This window comes from Ixodes scapularis, unplaced genomic scaffold (assembly GCF_016920785.2).
Source record: "Ixodes scapularis isolate PalLabHiFi unplaced genomic scaffold, ASM1692078v2 PGA_scaffold3__209_contigs__length_174095766, whole genome shotgun sequence".
NCBI classification, from domain to species: Eukaryota; Metazoa; Arthropoda; class Arachnida; order Ixodida; family Ixodidae; genus Ixodes; species Ixodes scapularis.
The window spans coordinates 165,417,811-165,433,574 of NW_024609868.1; the positions used below are offsets into that span (position 1 = coordinate 165,417,811).

At 42.8% G+C, this 15,764-nt stretch overlaps 1 protein-coding gene and 1 pseudogene across 1 annotated transcript in view; both read right to left on the bottom strand.

Moving 5' to 3' along the window:
• Positions 1-584: 584 nt before the first annotated feature.
• On the bottom strand, positions 585-1,219 carry LOC120848184 (annotated as a pseudogene).
• A 9,990-nt stretch (positions 1,220-11,209) lies between these two features.
• The window catches only part of LOC8043212 ((3R)-3-hydroxyacyl-CoA dehydrogenase), a 42,116-nt gene continuing 37,561 nt past the window's right edge, over positions 11,210-15,764 (bottom strand). The window contains exon 4 of the mRNA XM_002416114.3: positions 11,210-11,810. Within this exon, the coding sequence (XP_002416159.3) occupies positions 11,409-11,810 (402 nt within the window). The 3' untranslated portion in view covers positions 11,210-11,408. The remainder of the gene's footprint in view (positions 11,811-15,764) is intronic.

Genomic DNA, 15,764 nt, shown 5'->3' on the forward strand with positions numbered 1-15,764 from the left:
CTTCAAACAACATTTGCGTTCTAAACGACGGAACTCCGACATTCCTTAAAGAAGACGGATGCACTAGTTGCTTAGACTTCACCATTTGCTCTGCAGGCTTGGTGGCTCAGGCCAATCGGTATACCCACTGCGACAGCAGGGGAAGCGATCATCTACCTATCTATATAAGTCACACCAAATTAGATTCCTTTGTGAAACATAGATGTACAGTTTTAACTGACTGGTCCAAGTTTCGTGCACTGAACGCTGACAAAACGACAAATTTGAAGACACTAGATGATTTAGTTTCTGGGATAAAAATAAACTTTGTGAAATCATCACAAACATTAAAAGTCCCCCAAGGACATCTGGGGGTAGATCCTGAATGACAGAAGTTGCGTGCTCAACGCCAACAGGCAGAACAGAAAGCTATAAGAAGCGGAATACTTGAAGATCAAATGAAAACCAAACGAATTCTAACGAAAACGAAACACGAGCTCGAATATTTTGGAAAACGCCGATGGAAGAGTCTTTGGGATTCAATATTACCGAGCACCCCGACAATACAAGCATGGCGCATAGTTCGGTCATTAAAATCGCCGGTGTTACACCGCCAACAATTGCAGCGCTGTCACTTCATCGAAAATGTTAGCGATATGAATATAGCCGAAGAATTTTGCAGAGCAGTGACGCAACACATTTCTACAGTCATAGCAAACACGAATCAGAAATCCCCATATCATGAACCATATCACAACAATATCCTTATAGAACCTTATCATGAATCTGCCATCTAAAAAAAGTGAACTGAAATGGGCATTGAAAAAGCTTAGGCGAAAAAGTGCCCCAGGACATGATGGTATCACTCCGGATGCACTAACGAATATTGGGAAGCACGCTATGTACTTTTTACTGGATATGTATAACCAATGCTGGGCTACTGGCTGTATACCTCTCGTCTGGATAGAAGCAATTTTAGTGCCTGTTTTAAAACCTGGAAAATCCCCTCTAAGCATCTCATATTTTCGTCCAGTGAGCCTCACCAGCGTGCTGATGAAGACGATGGAACATATGGTCTTAAAGCGACTAAATTGGGGGTTAGATTCCTGTGGAATATTGCCTTTTCTAATGACCGGTTTTAGGCGGAATATGTCAGCTATGGATTCTGTGTTCGATCTCTTACCTGTGTAGAACACGACCGCAGCATTCACAATATCACAGTAGTAGTGTTTATAGACATTCAGCGGGCATTTGACACTGTTAGCCACTGCCATATTATCAAACAGCTTCAGCGATTAGCGGTAGGTGACCGCCTAGTGAACGGGATGTGTGATTTCCTCCATGATCGATCGGAGTACGCACGGACGCCCAATGGTTTTACATCAAAACACTATGCTTTACAAGGAGTTCCTCAAGGAAGCGTATTAAGTTCCACATTATTTAACCTTGTATTGACAACTCCCTGGTCTATTACCAGATAATGTATCAATTTCCATGTATGCTAATGACATATGTATTTGGTCATCAGATGCTAATCCCAGTGCAACTCAGGCTCTTCTCCAGAGTTCACTTTTAATAATTGAACAATTTCTCATTGAACGAGGTATCTCGATCTCTACTGAGGAATTGCGGTCCTTCCATTTACTCAATAACTTGGAACTCAGTCTTGCCGGGAAACCTTTGCATTTGGTGAAGGTTCATCGTTTTGATGGAGCGTACATTGACCGAAACCTGTCTTAGACAGCTCATGTAAAAAATTTTAAAGAAACATAGTGCCATACGTTAAACTTTTATGCTGCTGCTTTGGAACCAGATGGGATGGCTCTTCGAAAGCCCTTTTAACTCTCCATGGAGCACTCGTTACACAGTTCCTTTTCTATTCACTTCCAGACTCCCGGACTCTTGAAACGCGACTCAAACATCTGATAGCCCGCAGCCTACGAATCTGCTCTGGAGTACCAAGAGCCTCAGCAAGTTCCTTGGTGGTTGCAGAAGCTTACGCCCTCACAATACCAATTCTACGTGAACGGGAAACTCTCCGCCATTTCATTTTCCTTCTTAAACAACATCATGATAACCCACTCGTTGCAACTATCCGTTGTAGGCCATTTTCCAGTGTGCATAACGTAATAATAGCTAATGCAGATATAATTCCCGCAAACTTCGCACTCTCCTATGAATCTCCAGCTGTGCTTTGGACATTTTACTCTGCACAAAGTTCTACATCAGCACCTGGTATGTGAAAAAATTCACTTTACACCACACCAAGTTGAAGCAAATAACACTATCAATGCTTTCTGAACCCCCAGATGACCTTGCTGTGGTCTACACGGATGGGTCAACAACCGATATATCATCTACACCAGCCTTTATAATTCAGTCTTTAAATATTGAAAAAGCTTCTTACTTGCACACAAAACAAGCTGAGCTAACAGAAAGCTTTTTGCTATTTTGCAAGCGGTTCTCTACTTTACTCAGAAAACCAGTATTACCAGTTGGACTCTACACAGATTGATTGAGCGCTCTGAACCAGTGTTGCGGAGTTGCCACTCCAGGGTTAGAATGATTCCGGAATCATTCCGCGTTTTCGCGACCCCGGAATGGAATGGGAACGGAATGGCGGCAACGTTGAGGGGAATGGAATGGGAATGGAATTAGATGCCTTTTGCCCGGAATAGAATGGGAATGGAATGGGCGCAGGGTCTTTATATTTATATATATATATATATATATATATATATATATATATATATATATATATATATATATATATATATATATATATATATATTTACATTTAGCTATACCGAGCCAGTCAGGGAGTCCGTTATTCAGAAATAAAATGAGCGGGAAACTGCGGACCCGCGTAAGGCCCTGACAGACTTATACGCAAAAAAAAAATGCAATACAAAAAACAAGTGTCAATGCAAAGAACAGGGGGGAGGGGGGGGGGTGGTGGCGCCTTTCACCAGTGAAGTTCAGCACATATCCGAATCCGTCTGCGCCTGTAATATTGGACGGCTCAAGGGTACGTCATCAGCCGACGTGAACGTGACCCGCTGCTCTGGTGATCCGATACCCAGGAAGGAGGCCAGACGTGGTCTCGCTGTGCGGACCCAGACTTCGTACACCTGCGACTCGTCTCGAGAGCGCTGTTTCTCGGAGAGCTCGCACCTGTGCCGGGCATCTCAGGCCGCAATCCACGAGGTCTCTGTTTGAACATGATGCTAGGCGGAACTTGAAGACTGCCATTCATGCGTTGGAGGCGGAGAGTCGGCAGGAAAGACCGTCACAACAGGGATGCCACCGTATAGATTTTTCAACCGTAACAGAAGATAAGACATGTGCTTCAAGATGCTTCAGGTGGTCCACTTTTCTCGAAAATTTCAAATGCAACTGCCTGCACGGTCTTCAACGAGGTCACCTACAACGAAAGTACGTATTGTCGCGAAGTGTTGCTCGCGCGAGTATTTAGTCTGGCTCCACTTCATGTTTTTTGCCTTCTCCGAGAGTTCTTTCCGTCTACACGGGACGGCTGTTGGTTTCCACCGGAGTTGGGGGGCCCCAACTGGGGGTGAACGTGAACGCTGTAACGCTACACTTAGTTTACAGAACCCCGTGTTGGAAACGTTTTGTCTTGTGTATGTTTGCATTTGGGCTCTCTACTTCGGAGGTGGTTTTGCGCTGTGTATGTGCAACTTCTCTGTCTACGTACGTATGTGCTTTCTATTGTTTATGACTGCTCTTGTGAGCTTCGTTTGGAATGTGTTTTGTCTCATGTATGCGGTGGTTCTTAGAATGTTCGTATTTGCTTTAAGCTCCGAGCCTTTGATTGGCTCTAAGAAAACCCCTCTTGATTGGTCCTTCCCAAACTTTCTGATTGGTGGACTGGATTAGCCCAGAATGCTGCTGAACTCAATATGAGCGGCCACCGAAGGGCTGTAAGGCACTTGGCGCCCGGATACCATGCCGTGAACATCTCCCTGCCTCTGGAGGCCAACCTGTACGTCTGACCCACTTCGGCTGTGGAGTCTTCTGCCCGCTAACTCGCAAACTTGGGACCCCTTACGGCTGTGGAGGAGTTCGGCTCGCCCGCCTTTGTGTGGATCCTTGTTTGTCGAGTTCGGCTGTGGTCGGGGCACCCGCTGAAAGTGCGGTCTCGGAGGACGGCAGGGGAAGTCGCCAGAGGTTAGGACTATTCCCCCAAAATTTATTGACGAATTGGCCATATCTGTCGTAAAGATTTTATATCCTATCTCTTAAATAAACAGTTGTGTTTGTTAACATCAGTATCATTCATAAACGAAGATGAAGACACCTTTTATTTTCTTCGTGACATTATTGTCCTTTCATACAGCAGCGTGGGTAAAGTTTCACGTTCAAGGCAACACCTACAGATTCAAGAATACTAGTTCATCCCACCGTGACGTCATGTGATCAGTGCTGACAGGGGCGCCCTTATTGGACAGGGAAGTTTTGATGTTTTGATTGAATTTATTTAGAGGTCGAAATCTTTTCGCATCACTAGTCAGTCAGACAGGATGCCAGGGAAGGTACCGCGGTCAATCGTTGATGGAATGGTTTTTAAACTCATTGACTTGAGGACTCTTCGTCCGGAACCATACCTTCAAGGCGAAGTGCCAAGCCTGCAGAAAAGTAATTTCGGGACCAAAAACAAAAAAAAAAAAAAAGACTTCCACTTCAAACTCAAAGCCTCATCTCAGTTGGCGTCTCAAAGAAATTTGAAAGATGTATTGCATCATCAGTATTTATATTTCTGCCCTCCCTAAAATGTATTCTTGTATTTGTATTTCCAAAAACTTTTTGCCTCTTTTTAAAATGCATTTCCGATACGTATCGCGATACACTTTTACAGATATATTTGAGACTTGAGTATCAGTATCTTAGCAACTAATTTCATCTATACCAGTATTTGTATTTCCAAATACATTTTTGAATATTTCTGCCCAACCCTGCAACGTAATGCAGCTGTCAAGTGATACTTTTAACGGCTAGGAATTAGAGGAATGGAATGGAACGACTCAGCCATTCCAGGAGTGGGAATGGACCCAGTGTCCCCACTCCTAGGAGTTGAAAGGAATGGAATTATCGAAAACTCTAATTCCCCGGAATGGAATTGGAATGGAATGGGGGTGCCCATTCCGCAACACTGCTCTGAACATCGTAAAATACGTAACACAAATAAAGTTCATCTTTTGCCATTAATATTATTTTTCACCTTTCGAGAGCTATTGAAACTGGACATAAAATTATTTTCAATGGATAAGTGGACATTGCGGCATTCGAGGAAATGAAGGGGCCGATCTGGCAGCGAAAAACGCCAACAATATAAATACCAAGACTGCAATTACTTTCACGAAAGGGGACACATTAAACCTGCTGAGAAGGACATCAAAACCAAGATCCTAGGCTACGTGTTATAGAGACGCTCCTCACAACTCCCATCACGAACGGATTGACCCTAACTTAAAATTTTGGATGCCAAGACACATTTCAAGAGCTTCTGAAACATTGATACGCAGACTTTAGCCTGCGTGAGTCAAGCCACACCGGGCGATGAGCGGTTTTCGTGAGCTTCCATTACAGTGTTTTTTAAAGAGTGGTCCGTGGATCTGATGGAGTCCTTGAGAGCGTTCAGGGGGGTCCCCAAGAAGTAAAACGAAAACGCTCTGAAAAACGAAAATAAACCCTTTTGTAAGATTCCATTAGATATGTGATGCAAAATGCATTTGGAGTCCCTGCACGGCCTTCGAGTGGGTCTAGTGCATAAAAACTGCGCAATCAAGCTGTTCTGTTTTGCGCTGCACCATCCGTGCCAAGTGCTAGCTATGTCCCTGCACGTAATGTCTCCTGAGCAGTAATGAACATTCCTCACTATAAGACATGCAAGAGCGTTCATCGCATACCACAACACATACGTGACATCGTCGTCGCAGTACACTTGATAATCAGTGTTGCCATGTCTCTGTCGCCGGTAATTTCAGTTTTGCCAGAGATTCTAGAAACCAAAAGTTGAGCCATAATATTTACAAAGCTACACACCATATTGAAAAGAAATGAAAAAAAAAACACTCGTAATTCAGGAAACTGAGTGAGCGAAAAGAAGTTACGATCCCCAGTTTAAAAAATATCGACAGTAGTGGCCCTTAAATAAGAGCCGGCATAAACCAACTTGTCGACTTTCCAGAATGGCTCCAGTACATTATGCCGGGGCGACTCCACAAAGAGAAAAAAAAAAGAGTGATAGGTTCGCGCAGTCCAAATACCTCCTTGGTCATACTCACTGACGCCTGGCAAGTAGTGAGCGCTCATAACTTAAGGACTCTGGGCATGCGGTTTGGGTAATGGAGCGGCCAAGCGACGGCTCTCAGGGGCACACGGTACACACTACTACATTTTTTTTGTACCCCAAAACATTAAATTCTAGAGACATTGACCACACTGTTACGTGTAGAGCACTGTTCTTAGCACTACTTCTACACTTTGTGAATCATGTACATAAATAAATCTGCAGTTTACTTGTTTTTCGATTGGTCCTTATAGAAGCCATGACCAAATAAATACACTCCTGAATTTTTTGTCTGTAACTGCTGGCGAACTTAAGAAAAACCTGAAGGGCCTAGTAAAAAAAAATTGGAACTTAGGGAGGCAGCTGCTGCGGCAACAGCTGCAAACGTGGGGGACCAAGTAGTGCAAACTAAGATGGTGGGCTTCTTTCTGTATTTTATACATTAAGATTTGAGTACACATAATTAAATAGGTGATTTTCGAAACACACACAAACTGTGTACACTGCACGGTACTTTTTTTAGGCTCCGATAGTAATCAAAGATACGTAAGCACATCATTTCTTGGACACCTTGCACTTGCTTGCTTGCTGAAGGATACATTTTTTCAGAGTTGAAAGCTTCTTCTCTTTTTTCTCTATCTTAACTGTTAAAAGGTGGAGTGAAGAGAGGCAGCCAAGGCAGAGTTTTGTTCCTGGGACAGAAGGTCCACTTCAATTAAAGCAGATGAACCTCACCTTAATGTTTGGCTCACTCTGTTTTACTTTCTGGGGTGAGAGTCTGGAGCGTTGTGAAATGTTATGAAAAAGCAAGATGGCCATATGTTACAAAAGGTTCTTAGCCTTTGTTGGAGATCGGACCACATATTTCTCGCTTTCTCATCTGACGTTCTACCCCTGCACTAGTCAATTGGCTTTGGCTAATATCCTTACGGTTGCCAAGTGCTTGTGTTGCCGCAAAAACTCTGTCACCTTAATCGTGGGACGAGTCAAGTGATCACTTAACCACGATAAGTTGTGTTCCTATAGTTGCTCTAGGGTAGTCACAGGACCATGGAAACTATAGTTATATGATACGATGGTATCATGAGATGTCACTTCACATGGCCATAAGATGTTGGTACACTAGGTGGCGTGATATCATTATTTATCATCACATGTCCCATCGTCGCAAAAACCTCGTGACTCCTAGTGGGACTAACAACCATATTATGACCCATTGTCATCAATGACAAGGTGATCACACCACCAGACAAAGGATCGTGAGCCACCAGAGATGCCCTTAAGCGAATTCCATTGCTTGTCATAGATCAGTTGCAAAATTTTCAGCTTGTCTCGATACCAGGGCAGCAAAAAGCACACTGCATCCCTCTTTCAAATTGAGGCTTTTGCCGCGTCTGAACCTGCTAGAAAAGGCTGAAGTCCGCTTCCACCTCTGCATCCTGAAAAACATTAACGGTGGATAATTGAGACAAAAAGAAATGCATGTGTGTTACACATGGTTACTTTTCTACCTCTAATTTTGCCTTTTTGTTTTGTTTTTGCTACAAAATTTCAGGAGAACATCGGGATTGGAGTCATGGTTCTCGCAGTGCTTTTGGCGAAATAGAACACTACGCATATTAACTAGACAAGCTGGCAAGGCACTTGGTCGGTATTGTATTCACTGTGGAGGAGAGGCGGGGCAAGCCATTGATTGGAAAGGCTTGAAATTCACAAATGGACTTCTCTGCAAAGGAATGCTTCGAGAAAAAAAAGATGGATGCCATCATCAGTTTGTGCAGAAACTTGTATGAATCTCTTTTTTTTCGTTCGTATACTTTGCTTATACTTTGAGCTCTTACAGTTCGACTTTGAGTGACCCACTGTTTGTGTGTAACTAAAAATTTATAAATAACTACTACTTTCAATTTTAGGTGCCTGAAATGCTCTAAATTATGTAATATATTTCTAAAAACAGTTGTCTTTTTACTATTCTTCTCATAGTTTTTAAATTAGATATATTTTAGTTTAGTCTAATCAATCATTTCTTGATATTAACAGCTTTCCTGTATAAGTTTATTTCTAGTTACTTAGCTGCTGCTTTAGTAATCATAATATATAGGTATCATGTTACAATTAGAAAAAAAACGTTGATTCTGGCTGAGTGCATAAAATTTGTTTTCTTCCCCAGCCTATGTCTGCAGCCAGTACAAGGTGGACGATATCAAGATAATAAAAAAACAGTTTGAGCAATATACTGCCAGAGGAGTCCAAAGAGAAGTCTTGTAGTACTAGCACTAAAAAAATTAAAAGCGAAGCCTAATGGGAGGTTTTTAAATATCAGCAAAACTTAAGTGAAAAAATTACGTTTCAGAACAATTTTAAATTTGTTGAAATTATGCAATGTAATTAAAATTGTCTAGATGTCAGTTTTTGTAGCGCTGCCAATGCAATGGAATGAGAGCAGAAAAGTGTTAGTAAATGGCGTAGTGTCAGAGGTAAATCTGCAACATGTGAATTTGAGAACATTGTCCCAAATGTGGGACAATGTTCACTAAAGTAAATTGAAAAGCTAATAAAAAACTGTTGACATTCAATATCTTCTGTGTCTCTTTTCGACTGAATCAACAGCCATATTGTGAAGCCTTGCTGTTGAAAAAGCTGCAGAAAAAAAGTGAACAGGAAATATTGAATGTCGAAAGATTTTCAACACAAAGCCTCACAGAATGTCTGTTGACCTTCAAGTGATAAGTGGGGCACTATTCTATAGAGAGTCACCATATATTTTTATGCTTTTCTCTTGAAAAGCTGTTGACATTTAATAGGTTCCGTTGACTTTCAACATCACGGAAAGTCCGTTGACTTTCAACAGAAATGCGGGCCAAAGATCAACAGCAAGCAAAAAGAAAAGCTGCTAACATTTTCTATTCTCTGTTGAGTTTTTCAAACAACTTTTCAATAAAAAAGCGCGACAATCTTTTTTTTGTAAGAGGTGTAATCTGCTTCAGCGCAAGCGCTAGCGAAGGAGAAGCTACAAGACGACCGCAAAACACTGAGACTTGTGCTCGCACGCGCCCTCGTGAAATAATAGCGCCGTTCAGGACAATATCGTCAGGCTTGTAGCATCGGTGTCTTTCGCACTTATTGTGCAACAACTTGGGGAATACTTTACTTGGTATTGCCAGGGAGAGGAAAATAGTGCGCGGTACGTTAATCACTGCACAAAATGAGAGGGCAGACGTGCGCGTACCTTTTGGCTTCTTTGTCAAGAAAGATTGTACCCGAGGATAGTTTTTGCAATTCCTACGTTTTAAGTAGGGTAGGTTTGCTCTACGTACGTTTTACAATAGCGCTGCAGTCCATACTTCAATTTACGCACATCCGAACTGTCGACAAGAGCATGGGTGCGAACACGGCGCGGGTTGGAAAGTGCCTTTCATGCGCGAGTTCTCGTATAATTAAAATTTTCCTTCCCGGCTAGGCACTGTTAGCCAGGCAGACATCAGAGAGGTAAAGAGTAGAGAAGTCCGGAACTTGAAGAACGAACTGTGATGCCAAAGCATGCTTTATGGAGCACGCGCCCGCAGCACTTCAGTGTGCACGGTCACCCGAGGTAGCCCTTCGCTAAACTATCGATGGACAAAAACTCACAAATCCCAATCTAGGTATTTCTTGATCGTGTTTGGTAGGTATAAGTGGTAAGGGATCCGCACCAGGCTCGGATAACGTTCGATAGTCAAATTAATAGCGAGTTGACAGAGCGGAGCACCCACTGCACTTGGGTATGGGCGACAACACCCCTATACCCTAGGCGCGAGCGCTGACAGTCGGGGCGTCCCTAAAGTCACAAGGAGGGGCATTCCTAGAAGTTGGGTTTCTCCGAAAACCTCTAGCCTTTTTTTTATACCTCCCGCCAGTCGGCTTTTTGCCGTCGTAGTGTCATCTTCAAAATGTTACAAGACGGACTACGAACCTATTTTAAAGTTGCCTCTTTATATAATTTAGCGTATTCGTACTACACATATTATATAGAATGCATTCCATAGGCTCGGTGTTCGCAGTGTATACTGGGTGTTTTTTGTACGATTATAAGTACCCAAAAAATTAGGGTATTAAAGCAACACGAATTTCGGCCAAGCACTGGCCAATGGCTGGCGATGTTATTTTGGCGAATGGCCAAAGAGTGGCCATTTTGCGGCGAATTTCGCCCCACGTCTGATAGATAGTGGCCATTAGCCAATGGCCAGAGGAATACCAGTCATCGCCCACTGGCTGGCGTCTCGCGCTGACCAGAGGACTGTTTCCAGCCATTGGCCAATTATTGGCCAAACATTTCTTCAAAAAAAATGTTATTAACCTCGACGGGCGTCAGGGCACAATAATAAAAATAATTTATATTAATAAATATTTGAATTAACTGAATAAATTTTCAAGTCATTTTAGCTGAACATGATTCTAAACTTGAGACTGGTGCAGAAAAGAGTACACAACAAAAGGTAGAAAAAGAGGAGGCAACTTCTCAATTTTTTGAGACGTTGCCTCCTCTTTTTTTACCTTCTGTCGTGTTCTCTTTTCTGCCTCAGTCCCAGGTTTACAATCATGTTCAACTTACACCAGTTTGCCTGCACTCTGACTGTTTTTGTTTTCACTTTAGCTGTCTTGTTAAATAAAAATAAAATATCTGTGCGCAGCCCTTCGTTCATATACGCCAGACTAGTTAGATATATGGGAGAAGGAACACGTTAGTGTTGTAATGAGGCAAATTTCCGTAGTTTCAGTAGCACGAGCCCGAGCCAAAGACGTCAAAAATCGTAAAACGAGCGAAGAACACCGCCTCTGAAGTCGGATCTGCGTGTCACGTTGCTCTGCCTCCGTCGTCTGCTACAACTATTTCTACAGTGATCACTTCCGACACTCCTTTCAACGTTGCGAACGACAAGGCACACTTTGCAACACGTTTATTGCGGTACAAATATGCCGTGTTTAGAATAGAGTACGAAAACGAAAGAGCCGCATATAAGACACTTCAGAAGACGAGCCTGTCTACTCTAATCAAAAACACGCTAAAAATTTTAAAGTGTCTGGTGTACTTTTTTTAAATTTCACACTTGTAAAACATAATAATTTATTCCCCGTAAGTTTATCCCGTTATTCCTCCTGTGACCTCGACAGCCGCCCCAGTGGTGAAGCTGCTCTTCGGTCTGCACAAGAAGGCAATGGTGTCGGCCTGTTCGACGGGTCGCGCCTTTCGCTTCATCGGAGTGACGGCCACGAAGAGCCCCTGCACTTCGGCGGGCAAGCTGGCCAGCATGGGCGTGTCGGTGGGCCCCGGGAGGACAGCATTCACGCGGATGCCCCTGGTTGCCAGCTCCTGGGCCAGCGTTCGGGTCAGGGAGACCACGCCTCCCTTGGAAGCAGCATACGCCGCCAACCCCGGGAAGCCCCGAGGGGCGATGATGCTCGCTAGGTTGACGATCGAGCCGTCCGTGACGTTGTCCGCAAGCATCGACCTCACAGCTGCTCGGTTTACCAGGAAGGTTCCCTGTGGGAAAAAATGAATGGAGACCAACCGAGGGCCGTCACTCAAGAACCAGACATAGACGTCAAAACAGGTAGGGGGGAGCAGAGGGGAGGGGGCAGGGACCGGCATACCAGAGAAGGAAGTTAAAACTGCCCCCCCCCCCCCTCTTCCATTCCATTACCACCACCTGCTCAATAGTTCTCATGCCACTTGTGTCAGATACCAGGAGACAAGGCGCAGTTTATCAGGCGTCTATGCATTGAGCAATGTGACATCTCGGAAATATCCTGACTATATTTACGGCAATTTTCTTGTTTATGGGATTCATTCGTGGACGTCATCGAGAGTCAGTGGCTGCATCCCATGATATATCTAACCAAGGGAAAACACGTTGATGTTGATTTTTTTTATCATAAATGTCAATTCACAGGTTCAATGTCAAATACGTTTTTAAGTGACATATATGGGTGTTCTACGGCAAAAGAGGAATTCATTAAATGTTTGCAGAATACTGCAGGGCACGGTACTCTATTTTGCCCTTAATCTCGTTGCTTGATGTGTCAGGGGCCGAGTGGGATCCCCGCTGTCACGGCAAGCATCGTCGGGACGGTAGAAATTCTAAACTACGAGCGATGGACAGCGATAACCCTATTTCAGCTGGAAGCCGCCGATCCTCCACTCGAGCCAGAGAATTTTTCAGAAGCTTTTTTGAGTCATCTACAAGACCGACAGATAGCCCGGCATTGAGGAACATTTCCGGGTTTGCTTCACCATTGCCATAAAAGGGAGCTCCTTCTACAAAAGCCAGAGGGGCGCGAGACCCTTTTTTCACATTAGTTCAATTGTTTTATTACCTCTAACGTTCTCAAGATAGCAGTTTATTTGAGACGGCTGTATTTACAATAATGTGCACAACAATAAAAACAAAAGTCAAATTCGGAAAATAAAACTGTACGCACTCCACAAAAAAAAAAAAAAAATTACAAATTTTACGGGATTTTCGTGTTGTTTTTTTTACTTTCGTGGACAATGTGCGTGGGCGATGCATTCCAGTTGGCAATGTCAATGAAGAGTGGACAGTTTTGAAATGTTCTAGTTCTGGTGATGGGAGGCTGAACTTTAAGGGGGTGATCAAGGAGCTGTGATATCTGACATGGGTCCTGGAGATGATGGCTGCCAAATTCAGTTGATGAATAGTAAATGACATGGAAGAAAACAAGACGGGCAATTTTTGTTCTATCGGTGAGTAGTCTTCAGCCTAGCTTTTTTTTAAAATCGCTGTTTCGCTTGGGGTATACAAGTAGTCATTGGTAATATATGGGGATGCTTTAGTTTGTACCGATTCGAGCTTGTATATAAGATATACTGGATGAGGACACTTGATGATGTTAGCGAATTCTAGTTTTGAATTGACAAATCTGTTATATGCGGTTGCATTTACGGTTTTTGATTGGTGAAAAATATTGCGTTCAATATACCCTAGTGCTTTACAGACGCTAGAGATGGTGTTATTGATGTGATCATTTCAAGTGAGGTGCTCAGCAAATGGGACTCCTGTGTACTTGTAAGATCTAGCTTTATCGATCTCTGTGTGGTTGAGTGAATATTTTTACTGATAAAGATGGTCGGCTGGCATATGATAATGTTTAGTTTTATGTGCATTATGTTTAGTTGCCCAGTGGGGCCCCAAAGGAAAATAATGCTCAGGTTCTGTTGTAATAGTGATTGATCACCCGGGCTAGTGATGCCACGATACTCAACACCGTTATCCGCGAAGGGTCTTATGTGGGATGGTAAGTTGAGTGGGAGGTCGGTATTATATATTAGAAATAAAAGTGGTCCCAAAACGCTGCACTGTGTAACCCCCGATTTCACTGGTAATTCGGGAAAGTTTGTTCCCCCAACATACGTAGTTTGCTTAAGGTTAACGAGAAAGTTATAAATCCAATGTATGATAACAGGATAAATGTTGAGTTGAGTTAGCTTCTAGAGCAAACGTTGGTGGGGGTACTGTACCGCAGGCTTTAGCAAAATAAATGAAAATGACATCAGTAGTTTTAGGAGCATGGACATTATTGTGCAAATCAGTTGCAAATTAAAGAATGTTGGGTTTCGCAAGAAAAGCTTTAATGAAGCCATCTTCGTTTGTGCAGAGGAGTTGATGGTCACAAGAAATAGCTAATAAAACAGGAATATATAATAGGCTCCATAATTATACAGGGCATGCTTGTTAAGGTTTGTGGTGTATAATAACATATTGTTTTTATCTCCAGATTTAGAAATTGGCAAACGTTCCCAGAACTCCAGTCTGCCGGAAGGTTTATTTATCAACTGACTGCTTGAAAATAAGAAAAAGCAAGCAAGGAGATGTTATTTGGGTTGCTTTACAAAGTTTCGGACACATTTCGTCATCTCTGGGTAAAGTCCGTCGATGCTGGCCAGAATTTCTTTCTTTGTAAATGTGACAAACTCACACAATAAAATAGGCGAAACACATATTCAATCACATGCTTAGGAAAACAGTTCCTCGGCAAAGACAGATAAAAAATACTCATTAAAGACGGATGCTGATTCGTCGTAGGAGAGCTCCTGTCCATAATCATTAGAGACACTGGGCAAAGTTCGCTCTTTCTGGCGAACAATAGTTTTTCAAAATGTTTAGGATTAATTTTCAACATATTAAGAGGATCGCTCATGTCCCTTTTATTCACGTCGCTTCCTGTGTCAGGTGCTGACTGCGATTCACTCTGGTATGACAGCATCGTCGGGACGGCAGCAGTTCAAAACTACGAGCGATGAACAACGAGAACCCTGCTTCCGCTAGAAGCCATGGATTGTGCACTCAAGCCACAGGATTTCTCAGAAGCAATTCTGAGTAATCTAAAAGGACGACATATGGCCAGACATTGAGGGACGTTTCCAGATCCGCATCACAATTGCGATAAAAGGAAGCTGCTTCGCTAAATGGCGCATTACACCCTTCTTGGCCCTTGTTCTCGTTGCTTTATGCATCAGGTTATTTACTTGAATTATTCCAAGTCTTACCTAACGAGCACTGTAATGCTTGTCAGAGTTTCGTGGAATCTCAGAAAGCGGGTGCTCTGCAGGTGTATTCACACTCTGGGTTTTCGTGGAGTTGATACGTTAATATCGCTGTGTTTTTATACCTAGCTTTTGTTTTCTGATACTTTGCTGCGTCTGCCTGGAAGACCTGGAATTAAACCCCGGTCCCAACACTATCTCGAGGGATGATGAATCAAACACTGAACCAGAGACCAATATTCTCTTTTCTATGCAAACGCAGCTAGGCGGTGCTCCAGTATTGACATTCCATTCGACTTTCTGGTCATAAAAAGAATGAACGAAAATGACTTTATCACCGCTGCTTGAAACTTCGACGAAGCATTTGACCACCAACTTTCCAGGTAAACGTCAAAAGAATCAGAAAGCGTAAGATCCGTTCAAAATTTTCGAATATTCTTAAAAGCCAACTTGTGTTCTCCAAGACAAGACAATATATTGTACAGTCGAAGCTGCTCGGTAAATATCCTATTTTTTGTCGGTGGAGGATTTATGCTTTCTAGCCCTGGTGACATGAGCAAGCTCCACAGGCTTGCAAAGACTGAGGGACCTGAAGTCACTTTGAAGGCCAAGCCGCGGTACATATTTGCAAACTGTATAAGAGCATATAATGAACAGCTTAAAACATCGTTAGAATGCTCATAGATTTTAAAGCAGGTCAGTCAGCTGTACTGATGAAGGTTAAAGGCATTGCAAGAAAACATATTGACCTAGAGAAAAAAGTACCCGATGTTATTTTCAAGACTAAGAAGATAGGAAAACGTGTCACACACCGAACAAAAGAAGAGATAGATGTAGACAAAGCCAGTCGATCTTAAAAATACGGGTAACAGGTAAAACTTTCCAAGCAGCCCAGAACTCTCGGCCAAAATTAGGCAAATGTTTAAAAGTTTC